Source organism: Panicum virgatum, chromosome 2K (genome assembly GCF_016808335.1).
Source record: "Panicum virgatum strain AP13 chromosome 2K, P.virgatum_v5, whole genome shotgun sequence".
Classification (NCBI taxonomy): Eukaryota; Viridiplantae; Streptophyta; class Magnoliopsida; order Poales; family Poaceae; genus Panicum; species Panicum virgatum.
Genome location: NC_053137.1, coordinates 33,289,139 through 33,308,431, shown reverse-complemented (window position 1 = coordinate 33,308,431; position 19,293 = coordinate 33,289,139). Strand labels below are relative to the sequence as shown.

At 44.9% G+C, this 19,293-nt stretch overlaps 1 protein-coding gene and 1 non-coding gene across 2 annotated transcripts; both read right to left on the bottom strand.

Annotated features, from left to right (window-relative positions):
- Positions 1–1,412: 1,412 nt before the first annotated feature.
- On the bottom strand, positions 1,413–4,461 carry LOC120673760 (glucan endo-1,3-beta-glucosidase 5-like). The gene is made up of 2 exons (XM_039954764.1): positions 3,960–4,461; positions 1,413–2,744 (listed from the first exon to the last, which is right to left on the bottom strand). The coding sequence occupies exons 1-2, from the start codon at positions 4,301–4,303 to the stop codon at positions 1,613–1,615; spliced, it is 1,476 nt and encodes a 491-aa protein (XP_039810698.1). The 5' UTR covers positions 4,304–4,461; the 3' UTR covers positions 1,413–1,612.
- Positions 4,462–11,979: 7,518 nt separating this feature from the next.
- Positions 11,980–12,088, bottom strand: LOC120696324. Its single transcript, XR_005684101.1, has one exon. It is a non-coding gene; the product is annotated as a small nucleolar RNA R71 (small nucleolar RNA).
- Between the last annotated feature and the right edge of the window lie 7,205 nt (positions 12,089–19,293).

Below are 19,293 nucleotides of genomic sequence, written 5' to 3'. Positions count from 1 at the left end.
TCACAATTAATTTAATTTTGGTCAATTTTGACTGATCTTTTCGTTCTAGTTCATCTTGCTAAGTTTTTCTGGTAACCGAGTTTATTGGTAAGTACAGGTAAAAAAATGGTAAAAAATACTCAAGCAAATTCAGGATGGAAATTTTCCGAGTTGCAGTGAGCGCCAATACTGTTTCAAAATTCAGGCAGGTGATGGGTACATTATGGAGGATTGAAGTAGCTAAATTTAAAATATAATTAATAAATCTAAATCTCAGACACTATAAAGTCTATATTTGCTGTTTCCAGCGACATCCAATCTCGGTCTTTGTAAACTTATATGACTGGTTAATCGAAGGAGTTTGGTACAAACAATACTATAGGTCAAAAGAAACTGAACGTCAGCTAGAAAAAAAGTTTATGAAAACCACCATCTCAATAGTCAACAGTCAGATCTAGATGATGTCAATAGTCCAGCAACTACACTAGTATCTGAAAAGTCCAAGTCCATTAAAGCGGCGCATCTTATCGAAAATTCTAGCTGTGGCACATAACAATTGTGTAGACAGTACCTGGAGCCCTTTATATACGTAGCCCACTACCATATTTCCTGTTCACAACAAAAAATCTGAAGAATCAGGATTGGGAGGCATGAAGACAAACATTATCCTTGCCCTTGCGGCATGGTTGACGCTGCTTGGATTCTTCATCACAACGGTGACTGCCTCAATGCGTACGTCGTGAAAAATAATTTGTTCGCTATTACAATATTATAATTATGTCCATACATTGCTACAGATACAGTTGATATAATACATATAGTTATTCATTCGTTAATTTGTAGGGATCTATGTGATCCAGTCGTGGACCAAAGGCTAATCCGACTGGCATATGAGATGAATTAAGATCCACCTGTCAACGACACAGGATAGACCAAATTAAAAATTTAAGTAGAAACCTTGGTTTTAGAAATAGTTATAGATTCACTTCTTGGTATTCATGGAACCTTGACATGCCAACAAGATGCTGTTTAGTTCTATCAGGAGAGTAACCGACAGCCTTGCAGTTAGTTAGGTCATCAGCCATGTTTTTCTGCTGTTGGCATGTTGGCATCAACCCATAGCCTTTTCCTGATCCTGGTCTTGGATCCATTTCATTTCAGCGTGCCAGTGCTGCTGGCTTGTACAGCAGCCGGCGACAACTGCTGCCCACCCACCCCGCCGCCTCCAGCACGATGAAAGATCTTGGCTTCCTAAGGTCTGTTCATAGATCATGAACAATATGATGATATCAAATAAAATCAAACTGGGATATTGTTGTTGTTCCCTATGCTCTTTTGTGAATATACGGCGTATGTTGCATGCTGCCAATAAAAAAATTCTCTTGGTTCTTGAGGTGTCACAGCAAAGAGAGCATCTTTAGTTGTCCTGAAAATTGATGGCCAGCAATGATCATAGTTGCAAAGGAGGTATTTCAACAATCAATTAAATTTCATATATATGACCCAAGCGTGCCCTTTCCTAATCTCACAACAATCTAGTACTCATATATGGCGACAGTGCCTTTCTAGAAGTCAACAATACAATCTATCTAACATGGGCACTAGCATCACGCCCTAGCAGATCAGTTTGGCATTAGGCCGAACCCATCATTCTAAGGTACATGAACACCCAGAAAGCTAACATCCACTGCCCACAACAGACCCCACAGCATCCACTGCCGCAAGAGGCAGCTGAAGAACTCTTACTGTCATCAACGCCAACAAGAAAGCGGCATTCGCCCATCGATGGATCGAGGTAGGTTATCATACCAAGCCCACCAAAATCACAGCTCTTCGGGTCCTGTTTCTGCTGCTGATAGTAGCTGTTGAAAGCATATGAAACGTTGCCCTTCTGCCCAATGCCGTAGCATGAACCTCCATAGTACAGAGTAGTGCAATCAGCCATGCTGCAGGCAAGCTTCATGTGATCAGAAATGCTGTCGAGATTTCGAGCAGGGTTTGCCACACACCACCGTGATGGAAGGTAAGGAACCTCTTTAGCATTCTTCAATACAGAATTGCCCAGCCCAAGATTCAGTGGGTACTTGGCTTGTCCGTCAAAAGAGAAGATCCCCCAATGTCGCTCAAAATTTCCTGGTAGTATGCTCTTCTGCTCCTCATCGAGGAGGCTGAAAAGATAGACATCAGCTGGAGGGACACCAGGTCGGAGTGGAGTTCCCTTGTTGCTTGTAATACGATTGATAAGCCCTTGATTGAATGCCCTCGCTGCAGTTAAGTTTGCACTTGGTGCTCCCTCAGTTGGCCAACCAATCTCACCGATTGCGATCGGTAAGTTCCCATAGCCGATTTTACCAAGAGCAGAAACTAATGTGTCAAAGTTCCCGTCAAATGCATTGTAATACACATTCGGTCCATCTACTAGTGGGTGAGTAGATCCCTCAAAGAAGGCATAATCTTGTGGGAAATCTGAATTTTGATAAAGACTGAGGAACGGATAGATATTGACGACGAATGGAGCCCCACTAGAACTCAGAAAAGCAGCCAACTGGGTCATTATCTGAGTCAATTCAGTCCTGAATACTCCTTGGGATGGAACAGAAGCACTCTCATACGCATCTGCATTGCAGGGGACTACTAGCTTTACGTAACTAGCAAGATTAGCTTTCACCAGTGATTGCTGAATATTTGTCATTGCTGGAATGATATATGATTCGAATTGACCCTGGTAGCTTGTCAGGAAAGGCTCATTGCCCACAGCAATATATCTGTGAAAAAAAGGTAGAATTGTTGGCTATGAACAAAATCAAACATTTAGGAGTCAATGCTGGTTCTTATTGCAAGTGAAATTTGATGAAAAATAAAGTAAACTTTTTAAAGAATGGACACACTAATCACTTGCATGCTCTAAGCATTGTTAATCCGAACTAACTGTAACTTTCATTGAGCAGTGCATTCTGCATTGCTTCCAGAACAAACCATTGATCATGTGCACATTGCTCTTAACCTCTCACTGGTACTTTTGATAACTAATTAAAGTGGTCAGTTTCAATTTTTGCAAATAAAATAGAAAATATTTTGTGTTAGGTGACTCAAAGATAGCAGTATAAATTTTCTTTTACGTACTTATGTGATATGAATAATGATTCAGTGATTGCTACTTTGAAATAATAGCAGATCAGGGTCATGAACCAACAAAATGAAATAAGATTTTACAGTCAACATACAATGCATGAAGTAGACACATTTTTTACTAAACTATATTTCTAAGGGAAGCATTGACACGAGACAATCAGGAAGAAAGCTTAAACAGAAGAGAGATATCCTAAATCGAATTCTACCATTAAACAAAATTACTGGGCCATTGACAAAACAAGAGGATATGACAAACAGATTATAAATGACCCATGGATAACTAAAGAATAAATGAAACCAGATATCTAACTGCAAATTAAAACAACTAGAGTGTATCTTAGAAATGGCACTGAACCGAACAACACAGCTGATGAGCAAATTGACCAGCTTCCTCTCATAATTCGAATCACATAACCCCAAACCTAAGCAACCCCATCAAGAAAAAAACCGTATTTTGGACCAAAGCAATCCGCTATAGGCTCAAACATGGGGGAAAACATTCCCTAAAGATAAATAGACCAATTACCATTTTTCTGAAATATAGTTCTTTTTCATGTCTATTTCAAATAAGAATGACCTGAAACAGTTCATCTTCATGACAACGAAACACGCAACATACAAAAGGTTCATCTTCGGCTCCACCACAAGAAGCAAAGGAAGCTCACACCAAAGCGAACATACTCAGCTAAAAGCTAAAAAGTGATACAACCTTAAACACCTATCTCAACTGAATCGACTACATAACTCACAGATTTCCCAACCAACCACCAATAATATGGAAGCAGGAATCAAAAGGCTGAACTACAATGCTGCAACTCCAGAGATCCAGAAAAAGGACTGGGGCTCACCGGATGTCCACGCCGCCGCGACCGACGTACCGCGACACGTTCTGTGCGACCCAGGCGTCGGCGGCCGCCTGCGAACCCGCGACGCTTGCGAGCTCGCCGTTGGTGAGGCCGACCATGACCTGGATGCCGCTGCCGGCGAGCGCGCGCAGCACGCCCGGGTCGGTGTCGAAGAGCTTGACCTTGCTGATCCGGTTCGCGTGCATCAGGTCCACCACCACGCCCGGCGGCGCGCGGTGGGACGAGACGGTGCCCCAGTTCACCCCGATCGCCGCGTCGGCCCGCCGCGCGGTGCCGAGGGCCCCCAGGAAGATGGCGGCAAGCAGCGCGGCGGCTCGGGCGGCCATTGCCGGGGCCCCCAATCGGCAATCTTTGGCGGATTGGGGGATTGTTCTTGGATGAAAATGGGATATTTGGGGAATTGGGGTGAGAAGATTGGGGAGTTGGTGGGACAACCGAGAAGGGGACGAAGAAGAGAGTGAACTGACGATGCTGTGAGGTGGCCGGTGGGAGCTTGAAGCTTCTCTAGGGGAAAAGGGCAATTTGGTAAATATTACGGGTACACCGTATACTGCCACTGGGCAAATGGAGATGAAGGTACCAGTCAGCAGAACTGTGACCTGTTTGGATGGGCCCTGATAAAAAATTCATGAAAACTTTTTGGCCATTTGAATATAATTAGAGATATTAAATAAAATCTAATTACGAAATCACCTCCACGATTATGGTACTGTAGCAGTTACTATAGCTAATGAGGTCTTTAACCATACGAGTAGATGATGATCAGGCGTTAATGTAGCATCACTGTAGCCAATCATGATGAAACTTATCTCATTAGATTCGTCTCGAAAAATTACACCCATTCGTAAAAAATTTTTGCAAATAAACTTCGTTTAATACTCCATACATGTATTGTCTTTTTTGAAAAAAATTCACTTATGTCATCCAAAGCCCTCAAGCAAAAAGCACCCTGCAGCTGCACGAGCACGACTGCGTGGAACCGAGGACTCTAGGTCGAACGGCCACCGTGACAAAAGAAGTTTTGTTTAAAAAAAACAAACGTAGTTTTGAGAACAAATTCCATCAAATTTAAATAAATTTCTGCATACTTGTCGAAAGTAATTACAATTTAACTACAAGTATCTCGGATAATATAAAAAATCTCAAAAAAGTATATTTAAGCAAACATATACAATTTTGGTCCACATCTTTAAAAAAATAGATGAACGATTCAAATGTTTGTTAGGGATAATTCAAACTACTATGTACAAATTTATTGAAATAAAAATAATAATATCTAAATTCGGTCAGGAAATTCTAAAAATTGATATGCCATTACATTTAGGTCCATATATGCTTGTAAAAAAAGTTTCATATAATTTTAATAAAGTGACAGTATACATTGTTCACAAATTAATGCATCTCACATATAGTTTCCTATAACTCAATTCAAACTTTGAAGCTTGCTTATCTTATAATATTTTTTAAACTCGGACACGACATTTCGTTTACCTTAGTATTAGAAAATATGGAGTTACATTAGAAATTGTTATAAAAAATATGGTTTTCCTATTTTGTACATGATGGAAGAAAACGAACAATATAAAAAAGATCTAAAATAGCATTTAACATACAAACAAACACAACCAGATGAAAGATCGTGATTTTAGAAAACAAAAAGAACCATCAAATTTGGAGTTCTTATGATAGAGAAATAGTATATACAAGTTTTAATTTTAGATTGAAAAAAAAGATCAACAATTCCGATGTTCTTCGTCTTAATCAGTTGACCAAACTTTAATTTATATATGAATCTTTCTTCTGTTTGAAATAACAAAACCCACATCTAGCCTAGTGGTCCACCTTAAATCTCGGTGAAGGGAAGGTCACTACTGGTTCAAATGTCACTTACAACACTTGTGCTCCATTTTTTTCCATTTAATCTCCGCCACGTGGCGCATCGGAATTGGCCAAAATGCTCTCACGCGGATTCTGAAATGCCAATCCATGGCAACATGGCTCAGCCTATTAGACACTACCATGTGGAGGAAGTGGGTCCCGTGCGGTGGTGTGTGAACTTTGTAATCATATTGATTAAATAATAAGCCATGGCACAATTGAGGACATAGCCTGGTGGTTTATGTGCTTCATTCTAAGCCTAATGGTGCAGGGTTTGAATCCTTTATGCCGCATCTTATTTTGGATCATTTTAGTGGGGTGCTAGTTGAAGTGCGGCCAATTTAAAATAATAAAAATAAAATAACAAAGTTTGACACAAATGAGGAAGTTGTCTGGTGGTAGACTAGGCCTTGTTAGTTTTCTAGCACGCACACTTCCCGAAAAAAGAATCTCGCATGCATGAAGTACTAAATGAAGTCAAATTGCAAAACCTTTTTAGGGATGGGTGTAACTTTTCGCGACGAATCTAATGACGGTAATTAATCGATGATTTACTAAATTGATGCTACAGTAACCATCCTCTAATCGCGCGGTCAGAGGCCTCATTAGATTCTTCAGGGTCACTAGCGCGGGGTTCTGAAGTTGGTTTTGTAAACTGACTTTATTTAACACTATAATTAACAGTCAAAGTTGTTTACTATTTATTGGTGCTAGATTTCTAGCACCAACCAAACAAGGCCTAGTTCACCCTAAGCCCTCATGTTCAGCAGTGCATCATTCGAACCCCACCTCCGCAACATTTTGTCATTTTGTGGTGGGGCTAGCTGACTTGTCAGAAACATACACGAGATCGTAAATATGAATTGTATTTGTTAGCATCAGTTAACCCATACACTTGGTGTAGTGGTAGTGCTATTGGAGGTTGTGTGGTCTTGAGTTTGAATCTTGGCCACACAAATTTTTTTGGCTTATTTTTTTTTGTCTCCAACATTATTTCAGCAACCATATTTCATTTAGTGTCCAGAATATTTTTTTTAGCGTCCAGATATATTTTTTTGGTCTTCAATGTTTTAGCAAAAATAGTTTTACCTTAGCAGTTGTGCAAAAAAGTTTTTTAATTTTTTTTAATTTTCTTCTATTTATCCCATAGGGAACATGACGATTTTTACTTTGTTATCCATGACGGATTTGTTTAAATGTCATAGTATTCTAGGCCGAACTTTGACAAAATTGATTAAACGTCACGGTTTATTGGGCTTGGTATCCATAACAGTGAATATATGACGTTCTCTAAAAATGTCATGAAAAATCCGTCACAGATTAAATAGTTTCTTGTAGTGAATTAGAGAAATGAGTGTGCCTTCGTGCATATTGAGTCATGCTCTATTAAATTTAAATATTCATATCTAAGTTCATAGATTTGGTTGCCTTGGCATACCAAGTGCACATCACTCAAAATCTTTCAATCGGCTCTACTTAAGTCACTTTCAATTGGTACATTTAAGGTAACTTAACTAAAACACCCAGAGGTATGCAAGGTTCTAACTCTTTCCATGGTATCATTGTCAGTTCTTTGATCTTTTAGAGCTATCTCCGTGCATGACATGATCTAAGCTTTCCTATTCAAATATTTACTTGTGCACTTGATTTTTACATTATCTTTTTGTGCACATATTTTGTATAAAGGTTAGCTCATGTCATATTAGTTTCATGTTTTTGTGATCCAACTTAATAATTAACAAGTTGTATCTTCATTGATATCATACAATTGGATCATGATCTATAGAACTAACTCCCTAGAATACTAACTTTTCTCTTTGAATTATATTGTTTTTGCAAGGTCTTTTTTAGGTGATTTGATTCCAAATGGGGAGAAATATCGATCAAAGCAAGTGACACTACTACAAAAAATAATTTACCGAGGTGCTTTCAAAACGGCTTGGAGGCGGGCAGAAAAAAATAACCGCCTTTGTTAATGGCCAGGATTAACCGAAGCGGTCACGTTTTATTAACCGAGGTGGTTATAGAAAACCGCCTCGCAAAATCGATTAACCAAGGCGGTCACACGTAAAATGTATATTAACCGAGGCGGTTGCTTTAAACTAAACGCCTCGGTTAATATATTAACCGAGGCAGACATCGTAAATCAACCGCCTCAGTAAATTGGGCACAAACGCCCAGCCCATACCAGCCCACTCGAACCCACTAGAAATCTGACATATAAAACCAAGATGCAAACCTTAAATCACAACTTCCCTTCCAACCTCCCCCCCGCGCAGCCAACCAGCGGCGGCGGGCGCCTCTCCTCCCTCCCTCCTCTTCCTGGCTCTCTCCTCCCTCCCTTCCAAGGTCTCCCGGCGGCGGCGGCCTCGGTGCGCCCTCAGCGGCGCCGGGGTGGGAGCTTTGTTCTCGGCGGCGCGCGCGGGGGCCAGTGAGCCACGACCGCCGCCCTCCCTCTCGCCGCTGGAGCTCGCGAGCGCGCGGGGTGGCGAGCGCGGGGGCCGGTGAGCCCCCATGGCACGGCGGCTTGGCGGCCCGGTGGGCGGTACCCCTTTCCTCCTCTCCCCTCTCTCCCATGGCGCGACGGTTTGGCGGCCCGATGGCCTGGCGAGCTCCTCCACAACGAGGTATGCCCCTCATCCTCTCTCTCTCTCTCCTCTCTCGATCCACGACGATAGATGCTCAGATCCTTCCCTTTCCTTCAGCTCCGCGATCGTGGTGGATGGCTCGGGCGCAGCGGGGCTGGATCCGGCGGTTGCGGGGCCGGATCCAGCAGCGGTGCAGGGCGGCGCCCCAGATTCAGCCTGCCCGGCGGCGGAGCGAGCGGAGGTGGCAGCCTCCCCCGTGGATGGGCTCAGCGGGCCCATGTATATTCTTAGCGGGCCTGTCCGCGGGCTTTTTCTTTTTTTTATTTGATTTACTGTCAGACCCGGGGCCACGGCATTGCTCATAGGCATAGAATGTTCTGAAATAAGGGGTAGTGCATGGACTATCCCTCGTTGCCTTGTATCTACTCGTACAACAGTAGAACCAGCCAGAGTACAAGGGAACTACCCGACCCACTCGGAGTAGAACTCTAAATGTGCTCGGCTAGAACTTTTCATGTAACCCGGTCCCCCCAAAATATATAAGGGCGGACAGGGACACCTAAGGGAATACAAACCACCACACAGGACATAGGGTATCACGCTCCGGCGGCCTGAACCTGTCTAAATCTTTGTGTTCCTTGCACCATTGCGTTCTGATCTCGGTGAGTCCCTGCCTACAACCAGTCTCCTCGGGATACCTCTTGGAGAACCCGACGGTAAAACACTGACAGCTGGCGGCCACCGTGGGGCCTCTCTCCAAAGATCAACAGAAGAATTCGATGGCATCCTTCGACTTCAGCTTCCCGGCGATTAACGCCAGAACCACCTTCATTTTCGGCTCATGGACCCCGCAAGCACGAAAACACCCCAGCAAGAACAACTCGGCAAAACCACTTCCGACGAAATACTTCTTCCTGGAATCGCAGAAGAAATCGAAAGCTTGTCCTTATCGGACACGACTTCGACTCCTTTCCCTCTCGGATTGAGGAATTCAACCGCTCCTCCAAAAATAATCTGACTGGGACTCAGACTGCTCCCCAGTTCGACTCCTACAAGGACTCAGATGATGACTTCGACCTCAACTCGGACTCGCTCAACTGCCCGAACCTGACCATCCTGGTGACGCCACGAAGCCGAGTCTACTGGAAGGACTCTGAACCTACCAGCGCGTTCGGCAACTCCCGGCTTGTAGCTTGCCTACGGGACTTACCCTACCAGTCAGGCAGACCCCTGTTGACGGTGCTTAAGTGCCATTTTCACCCGTCAACTATACTCAATAATAAAGGAAAAATGCATGCCTTACTCGCATATTTGTATCACTAACCTTGCTCCACAGTTGTTTTCGAGTTTCGTACATTTCAGATGAACAGGAGCGGAATAAGACAAAAACACATAGTAGACGCCATACAACTACGCAGAATATCGCGTCCGTCATCACCCACTTACAAGGAGGGCCATCTGGCAGAGCAAATGGACGCACCACGCATAATGCATACAAGGAAAGATATCAGGGCCCACATGTCAGCCTGCCAGAGAAGGATAAGGACGAGAGGCGGCCAGGTGGGGCCGGCCGACCCCCTGGGTCGGCCGAACCTGGCCGGCCTCCCGTCCAGGTGCATTTCGAGGAGGAGTCAGCCCCAAGTCTCCTGATTACCTTCCATACGTGCATTTGGCAGGAACCGACCTCCACTAGTATAAATAGGGCCCCCTCTCACCCCTCACACACACACACACACACACACACACACTTCATTCCATTCTCTCCAAGAAGGCTCTCCTCTCTCTTGCTCTCTTAGCTAGGTAGTGGAGCTAGGCTAGTTCTCTTTAGCGAGCAAGTCATCCTCAGGGTCATTGAGCAATCCTCGGCTCCTGGTATGGCTTTGTATCTGACTCGTCAGACTTCTATTCATAATATAGAGTTTTGCCATGGTTGCTTTACTATCTTGATAGTTTATCAATCCATGCTTAGATCGTTCATAAGTTCTGCGACGATCTTGGTTAGGCCAGATGATCTGGGTACGGATAGAGGTTCGTTGTGCTTTCGGGCTTGCTCTAGTGTTTTACTCGTCCATCCGAAGGGTGGGAGACTTGGGGGCACTAGAGTAGTGACTTCATACATGAGCGTGGTGCTCGGGTATGCGGGATCCTTCGAATATGACCATGCTCCACGGTGTGACTGGGGTAGACGGCAGGTGGTGACAGCCCTGTCTATCCGGCGTAACAGCGGTGTTGCGTTTAGCGTACTCCCCGACGTTCAGGTTCGGTGTAGGAGTTCATGCAAAGAGGTAACATGACTGGATGTACTCCGGTGCGGGACCTTCTCCCCGCTATCCCATTTTCCTGGCACCTGCAGTCCTAACCATGATCTAACATGACCCCAGCTTTGGATAGAAGCACTAGGACACCTAACCTAGCCTAAGCTCCAGCTGACTTGACGTAGGATAGAGTAGTTCTTTGTTTTATAGTTTCTCTCCTTTATTCCTTCCTCTTGGAGTGTGGATGTATACTGTGTCGCATTACCCTTGCTTATTCTTTATCTCTACTTACCCCTGTTAGAGTATTGCCTATTGCTTGAGGCACAATGTCATGGTTAATGTTGAGTATAATACCTTTGCCACTGCCGTCCTTTGGGACACAAATAAATGACTATACCCTTACTCTCCGGGTGAAATGCTACAACGGTATATCCGTGCGCGTGCGGATTCATCTGTAATCGTATTGATTATACCACGAGAGTGGCACCTCTTGGGTGCAGTTGCTAGGATGGGTTCGGCGCCCTCATTTCTAGTGATTGCACTAAGGATTGCCAACAGGCATTTCTGGCGCTGTTGCTAAGGATTAACCATTCCTAGTGATTGCACTAAGAAATGTCAACAAGCATTTCTAGCGCCGTTGTCGGGGACGGCATGTGAACAAAGATATTATGCTAATATTAACTTAGACCTTGTACTCAGGATATAGTCTTTACTCTTTCAGGCTAATGTCACTTTATGTCTTCTTTTATTTTTTATTTGAAAGAAGACAGGGGCAGTGTATGACTGGTTTCTCCCTGCTGGAAAACTACACAGACAATTCAGAGAGGCTCGTGAGAAGGGCACGACCTCGCGTCGTTCCTCCTCTCGCTATCCTCTCGGCACAGGAACCCATTTCGGAACCACCACTCGTACTTGAGGCTATGGATGAAAAGACTCTCCGCGAGTTCTCCGTCCCCTCCACCGACAATATGGCCACTGACCCCAACATCAATGTCGGGGACGTGAACTTTGAGCTCAAATCAAGCCTCATCAACATGGTGCAGGCTAGCCCATTCTGTGGCAAGCCAAATGAGGACGCAAATGAACATTTGCAGAATTTTCTGGAGCTCTGCGACACCGTTGTTATACGGGGTGTCGCTGCTGACATTGTCAAGCTTCGTCTGTTTCCCTTTTCCCTCCTAGGGAAGGCGAAATAGTAGTTTTATAAAGAAAAGGGCATTGACACCTGGGCCAAATGCTCCAAGGCGTTCCTCGCAAAATTCTTCCCGCTGGGCAAAACAAATGCCCTGCGCGGGAGAATTTCAAGTTTCCAGCAGATAGGGATGGAATCCATCCCAGAAGCTTGGGAGAGGCTGCAGGAATACATCCTGGCCTGTCCTCATCATGTCATGGACGAGTGGCTCGTCCTGCAAAGCTTCTACAACGGGCTCACAACGACATCTCGAGCCAATATTGATGCCGCTGCTAGAGGAGCCTTCCTCGACCTGACCATAGCCAAATCCAAAGCATTGGTCGAGAAGATGGTCTCCAATCAGGGGTGGAGTGATGAACGACTCCAACCCCGCACCAAGGGCACGCATACCGTCAAGGAGACGGATATGATTGCCGTGAAGCTGGACCTCCTAATCAAGAAGATGGAGGAAGGGAGCAAACAACCGACTCAGGCTCCCGTCTACGCCATGGGTTCGCACTTCACATGCGAAGTCTGTGGCAATGATGGACACTCGGGGAACGACTGCCCCGAAACACGTGAAGACTGCGCCTACCTCAACAACAACAACAACAGGTACCGTCCACAACAAGGAGGCCAGGGGTGGAACCATCCACGTCCACCATTTCAGGGAGGTAATAATTACAACTCTTCTTTTAATTCAAATTTCAATTCAAACCAATCTCCCTTGAGAGAACTTGTTCTTGGCCAAGTTAAAATCAATGAAAATATAAATAAAAAGCTTTTGGCCAATGACAAATCCCTGGAAAGTTTAAATGTCAAGCTTGAAACTTTGTCTTCAACTCTTAAAAACTAGTCAAGTTTCAATAAAAAGGTTGAATCTCTTCTTGCTCAAATAGCTGCTTCTGTTCCTGTCTCTGAGAATGTTAAAGCGGTGACCACGAGGGGTGGTAAGTCCACTCGTGATCCACCACACCCTAACCATACAGGAAAAGCACCGGCAACCCAGGAAGAAGAACAACCAACAGATCAAGAAGAAACCAGGGAACCAGAAAAGGGAATGGCTCCACAGGATTACATTGAGACCAATTTCTTGCCGTTCCCCACCCGTAACAAGAAGGCAACTGTGGATGAACAATTCACCCGTTTTGTTGAGATGATCCAGAAGATACATGTTAACGTCCCTCTACTGGACGTTATGCATGTGCCGACCTACGCCCGATATATCAAGGACATCATTAACAACAAACGGCCGCTGCCCACCACAAAGGTTGTCAAGCTTACAAAACAGTGTAGCGCAGCTATACTCAACCAACCCCCGGAAAAGAAGAAAGATCCAGGATGCCCCACAATCACGTGTTCAATCGGGGCACAACACTTCAGCCAGTGCCTTGTGTGACTTGGGAGCAAGCGTTAGCGTGATGCCAAAAGCTGTCTACGACAAGCTAAACTTCACACACCTCACGCCAACTTTAATGCATCTCCAGCTGGCAGACTCCTCGGTACGGTATCCGGAGGGGATTGCAGAAGACGTACCGGTAAAAGTCAGGGACTACTTCATCCCTATCGACTTCGTGGTACTGGACATGGACATTTCCAAGGATACACCACTTATCCTAGGGAGACCATTCCTAAGCACTGCAGGGGCACAAATCAATGTTGGAGCCAGAGAAATCCTCTTCAATATCAATGGCAAGGAAGAAAGGTTCCCATTTCAGCCCAAGGTTGAGCAATGCTCTATGATCAAAATCAAGTTTGGGACAAATCCACGAGGCATACAAGAAGTTGTGGTAACACCACAAAAGAAGGAAAACATGATCGGCCTCGTAAAAGAAGTCATAAAGGAGGGTAATCATGAAGAGATGGTAATACCAGCCCAGATAACTCTACAAGGTCAACCCTCCTCATCAAGAATGAAAAAGGCGGAGAAAGCACAGCAATCCATCGCTGCTCCTCCCAGGACGGATGCTCAATCATAATCGAAGAGGAGTCGTGCACGTCGGACTTTAAACGACGCACCCTTGCCAAAGGTAATTTATCTCATGTTTGTTTCATCTGCTTTTCAATATTTTCTTTGCACCTTATTTGTTTTTCTCCACTGCATGTTTGAAATTTTCAAAATTGTTTTCTGCATGCTGGAATTTTTCTAGCATTTTTTCCCTTTTTACAAAAAGACCAAAAATATTTTCTGAGTTTTAAAATCCTTTGGGAAAAATAATTTGGACATCTTTTTGAGCAAACTTTTGACCGTGCACCATATTTTCAAAGTTCATAATCGTTGAGGAAGCATTTGGCCAAAGGGGGGCACCAGGGGGCCCACACTGAGGCCGGCCGACACCTCAGGTCGGCCGACCCAGGATGAACGGCTCCTGGGCCCCACCTTCTCCAACGGCTACCTGACCGTTGTGCCTGGCTCTTCCTCGGGTGCACTCGCCCAAATTCCTTTTAATAGAGGCCGAGAGAGGGGTGATGAGCTCTCATGCTCACTCTCTCCACTCGCACTCCCTCTCACACATTCTTGCTCGGGTTTCCTTTGGATTTTGACTCAAGTTTGATTGCAAGAACACTCTCTCACTCATTTCTTTGCTGCAAGATTGATCACATATTTGGAGGAACAACTTTTGGGTAAGAGTTTCATTTTCATTTCACTAACGTAACCCGAATTGAGTTGTTCTCATTCGTTCTTGTTCGTTCTTGTTGCAAGCATGAGAGGTGCAGGTCGGAAAATTTCCGGAGCTCTCAAGAGGATGACGAGGTTGGGCTCGTCCCGTTCCCAGGGCGAGTCGAGCTCTCATCATTCCCCCGAACCTGCACCAACACCGACTACAATGGATTATGAGCAAGACGAACAAGAAGAACAGTTCGAGGAGCAAGCTGTAGAACCGCAAGCCGAGGACATGGAGATAGATGAAGATGATGCACCATACCTCGACTTGCAAGATGATCGCGAGCATCAAGCCTACGCCATGATCATGAATCGAAGCTTTGGTCATACCAGAGCCTTCGATCCGGACCTTCTCGAAAAAACAAGTATGGACGTTGACTTCGCTCGTGTTTGGCATGTGGTTGGATGGGATGGTTTTGTGCCTGTTGAGGAGAATGGTTCTCGTCTCCTCACCATCCAGTTTCTTTGCACTCTTCGGGAGGTGGACGATGGTGTTTCTTTTCGACTTTTTGGAGTTGAACGCTATTTTAATTGGAGAAATTTCAGTCACCTCCTTGGTTTTAGCGCGCGCTTGCCGATTTCCTTGGCAAAAGCTTGCCATGGTTTTGATCGACATGAGTTTTGGGGTTTGATTTCGGGTTAAGTTGTTCATGGAAAGTTTGCACCTCGGTGCAATGACATTCAAAATCCGACTCTTCGTTTGATGCACAAGTGGGTGGCTATCACTCTCTTTTCAAGAGATGATCCAAGACCAGTGCGGAATGATGAGTTGATGATATTATACGCCATGGTCAAGAAAATCCGAATCTCCCCTGCACAAGCAATGGTTAAGCAATGGCTCACAAACTTTCGGATGACGGGTCCTATTGAATGCACTTCTTTGGTTACCCGCATCGCATCAAACATGGGAATCTTAGATGGGAACCCCTTTCCCTTCATTGAGGAGCCCCGTGTTATGATCGATGAGGCGTACTTGGTTCAAGGCCACACGCTCAAGAAAGGCCCGGATGACTCCTTGATTTTCTTTTCGCTTGGTTATGCAAATAAAATCTCGTTGCCAAATGTGGGGTATCATTTGTATAACTGCTGTTCACTAACCATCCCTTTTGTTCCACAAGAGGAGAGCCGCCGGCATAGTGTTTCTGGTCTTCCTGGCAGGGTTACAAGAAGCAGAGCCAGAAGGGAGGAGTTCATGCAGCAGCAACCTCAGCCTCAACCACAACAATATGAGGCTGGAGGTTCGTCATGGCAGCGTGCTAGCTCCACCGAGTGGGCACGGCAGGCCTCAGGGCACCGGTCCACCAGTTCCAGCTCCAGCGGACCCCGCGACAAACAGCTTCGTCCAGAGGTTTTGCCACTCTGACTCGGTAGATGGGCGAGCTGAACATGCGCACCACCAACATCGACGAGTCGCTGGGCCAGCACATCGAGTCAACTCAAAACTGGCAGCGATACACAGGTGAGAGGATCCGCAACCTGGAGCAGCAACAGCAGCAATCCCAAGAGGAGTGGAGGGCCTACTACCGTTGGGACGGGTTTAATCTCAACCAGCAGCAGTGAGCCTGAAGCTAGCTTGGGGAAGAACCCCCATGATTGGTACCTTGTATCAAATTCTACCTTTACCGCTTTCCAAAACCTTGCATGAAACCAAACAAAAATTTGCAAAATTCTAAAAATCCATAAAATTTTGCATAACTAAAATCAAATAAAAATTAGCAAAACCCATAAAAACCCAAAAATATTTACTTGCTTTCTAGTATGTGTAGTAAGCATGTGTAGTTTTTCCTTGTTGAGATGATGAATAGTTGCTCTATTAGTTCCTTTCATATGTGTAGTTACAACCTTTTGCTCTGCCTAAGTTTTGAGTTTGGTGGCTAAATTGTTCAAACCTTAAGCTTGAAACTTGTGGGTAGCGAAAAGCAGAATTCGAATCTAGGTTGTTATGGGTTATGATATGGCTGAAAAGAGTTGCTATGATCTTCTCCTATGTGATGCTTGATATCCGTAGTATTTCTTTTCAAAAATACAAAAATAAAATAAAGTTCCTCGGTGATATGCAATTCCCATCCAAAGCCAAATGAGTTACAAGTTTGAAAAAAACCTTTGCATATATGCAACTTGTCCTCTCATTGAGCTTTGTCAAATTGTTGTGACCCTTTGAGAGAATCACTTCATACGCCCATGATCAAGATCACGTACACGTCCACTCACATGCTATACTTCTACACCTGGAAGATAGCAAGTACATCCCCCATCCATCCACAAATTAAACTCCAAGATGTGCCATGTTTACCTCTCTCCAATGTTATCATCATAATGTATGGGCTATACAAAAAGAAATAAAAGATGCATACCCAAAGAAGGTATGCCACATGCCCACAAGGCATGTCAAAAAAAAGAGAAAAGATGCATACCCAAAGAAGGTATGCCACACACCCACATGGTGTGTCAAAAAAAAAGAGAGAAAAAGAAAATATAGCCCATACCAAAAACATTACAAGGGAAAGAGAATTCATATAAAGGAGTTCTCGTCCATCATCCACAAAAATATCCACACACTTGCACATCTTGATCAAGGCTTATGACTTGTTTCTCCTTTGGATCCGGTCTTTGACTTAGCGAAATATGAGAAGCAAGGTTGCCATCATATCCTCCATACCTACAGATCCACCAAAAAGAAGCCATTAGAAGTAGGGTGGAAAAAGAAAGGCGCATAAAAAATGGCCTTGGTAAGGAATGAATCACATTTGAGTGATCCGAGAGATCACCCAAGGAACTTACAAATTTCTTTTCAAAAACTTTATAAAACCTCCGGATTGACGGTTGAACAAAGGAGTGGTAAGTGGTACTCTACAAGCCGTTCTGATCCTCAACCGCCAAAGATGAGGATGATGCTATAAGCCCCACAGGAGTAAGGTAAAAGGTGCGAACAAGGCCAACTTATTCAGAATAAAGGTAAGAACACTCGGTTGTGCCTTGGGCATAAGTCAAGAATGCGACATTGTAGCAACTCCTGATCAATAACCTAAGTCTAAAACTTTGCTCGGGACGAGCAAAGGGCTAGCTTGGGGGAGTTGTTGACGGTGCTTAAGTGCCATTTTCACCTGTCAACTATACTCAATAATAAAAGAAAACTGCATGCCTTACTCGCATATTTGTATCACTAACCTTGCTCCATAGTTGTTTTCGAGTTTCGTACATTTCAGATGAGCAGGAGCGGAATAAGACGAAAACACGCAGCAGACGCCATACAACTACGCAGAATATCGCGTCCGGCATCACCCACTTACAAGGAGGGCCCATCTGGCAGAGCAGACGGGCGCGCCCCGCATAATGCATACAAAGAAAGATACCAGGGCCCATATGTCAGCCTGCCAGAGAAGGATAAGGACGAGAGGCGGCCAGGTGGGGCCGGCCGACCCCCTGGGTCGGCCGAACCTAGCCGGCCTCCCGTCCAGGTGCATTTCGAGGAGTCGGCCCCAAGTCTTCTGATTACCTTCCATATGTGCATTTGGCGGAAACCGACCTCCACTAGTATAAATAGGGCCCCTCTCACCCCTCACACACACACACACACACACACACACACTTCATTCCATTCTCTCCAAGAAGGCTCTCCTCTCTCTTGCTCTCTTAGCTAGGTAGTGGAGGTTGGCTAGTTCTCTTTAGCGAGCAAGTCATCCTCGGGGTCGTTGAGCAATCCTCGGCTCCTGGTATGGCTTTGTATCCGACTCGTCAGACTTCTATTCATAATATAGAGTTTTGCCATGGTTGCTTTACTATCTTGATAGTTTAACAATCTATCTTGATAGTTTAACAATCCATGCTTAGATCGTTCATAAGTTATGCTACGGTCTTGGTTAGGCCAGACGATCCGAGTACGGATAGAGGTTCGTTATGCTTTCGGGCTTGCTCTAGTGTTTTACTCGTCCATCGGAAGGGCGGGAGACCTGGGGGCACTAGAGTAGTGACTTCATACTCGAGCGTGGTGCTCGGGTATGCGGGATCCTTCGAATATGACCGTGCTCCATAGTGTGACTAGGGTTGACGGCAGGTGGTGACAGCCCTGTCCATCCGGCGTAACAGCAGTGTTGCGTTTAGCGTACTTCCCGACATTCAGGTTTGGTGTAGGAGTTCATGCAAAGAGGTAACGGGACTAGATGTACTCCGGTGCGGGACCTTCTCCCCGCTATCCCATTTTCCTGGCACCTGCAGTCCTAACCATGATCTAATATGACCCCAGCTTTGGATAGAAGCACTAGGACACCTAACCTAGCCTAAGCTCCAGCTGACTTGACGTAGGATAGAATAGTTCTTTGTTTTATAGTTTCTCTCCTTTATTCCTTCCTCTTAAAGTGTGGATGTGTGCTGTGTCGCATTACCCTTGCTTATTCTTTATCTGTACTTACCCCTGTTAGAGTATTGCCTACTGCTTGAGGCACAATGTCATGGTTAATGTTGAATACAATACCTTTGCCGCTGCCGTCCTTTGGGACACAAATAAATGACGATACCCTTACTCTCCGGGTGAAATGCTACAACAGTATATCCGTGTGCTTGCGGATCCATCTGTAATCATATTGATTATACCACGAGAGTGGCACCCGTTGTGTGCAGTTGCTAGGATGGGTTCGGCACCCTCATTTCTAGTGATTGCACTAAGGACTGCCAATAGGCATTTCTGGCGCTGTTGCTAAGGATTAACCATTCCTAGTGATTGCGCTAAGAAATGTCAACAACCCCTCTCTCCAGTTAGAGG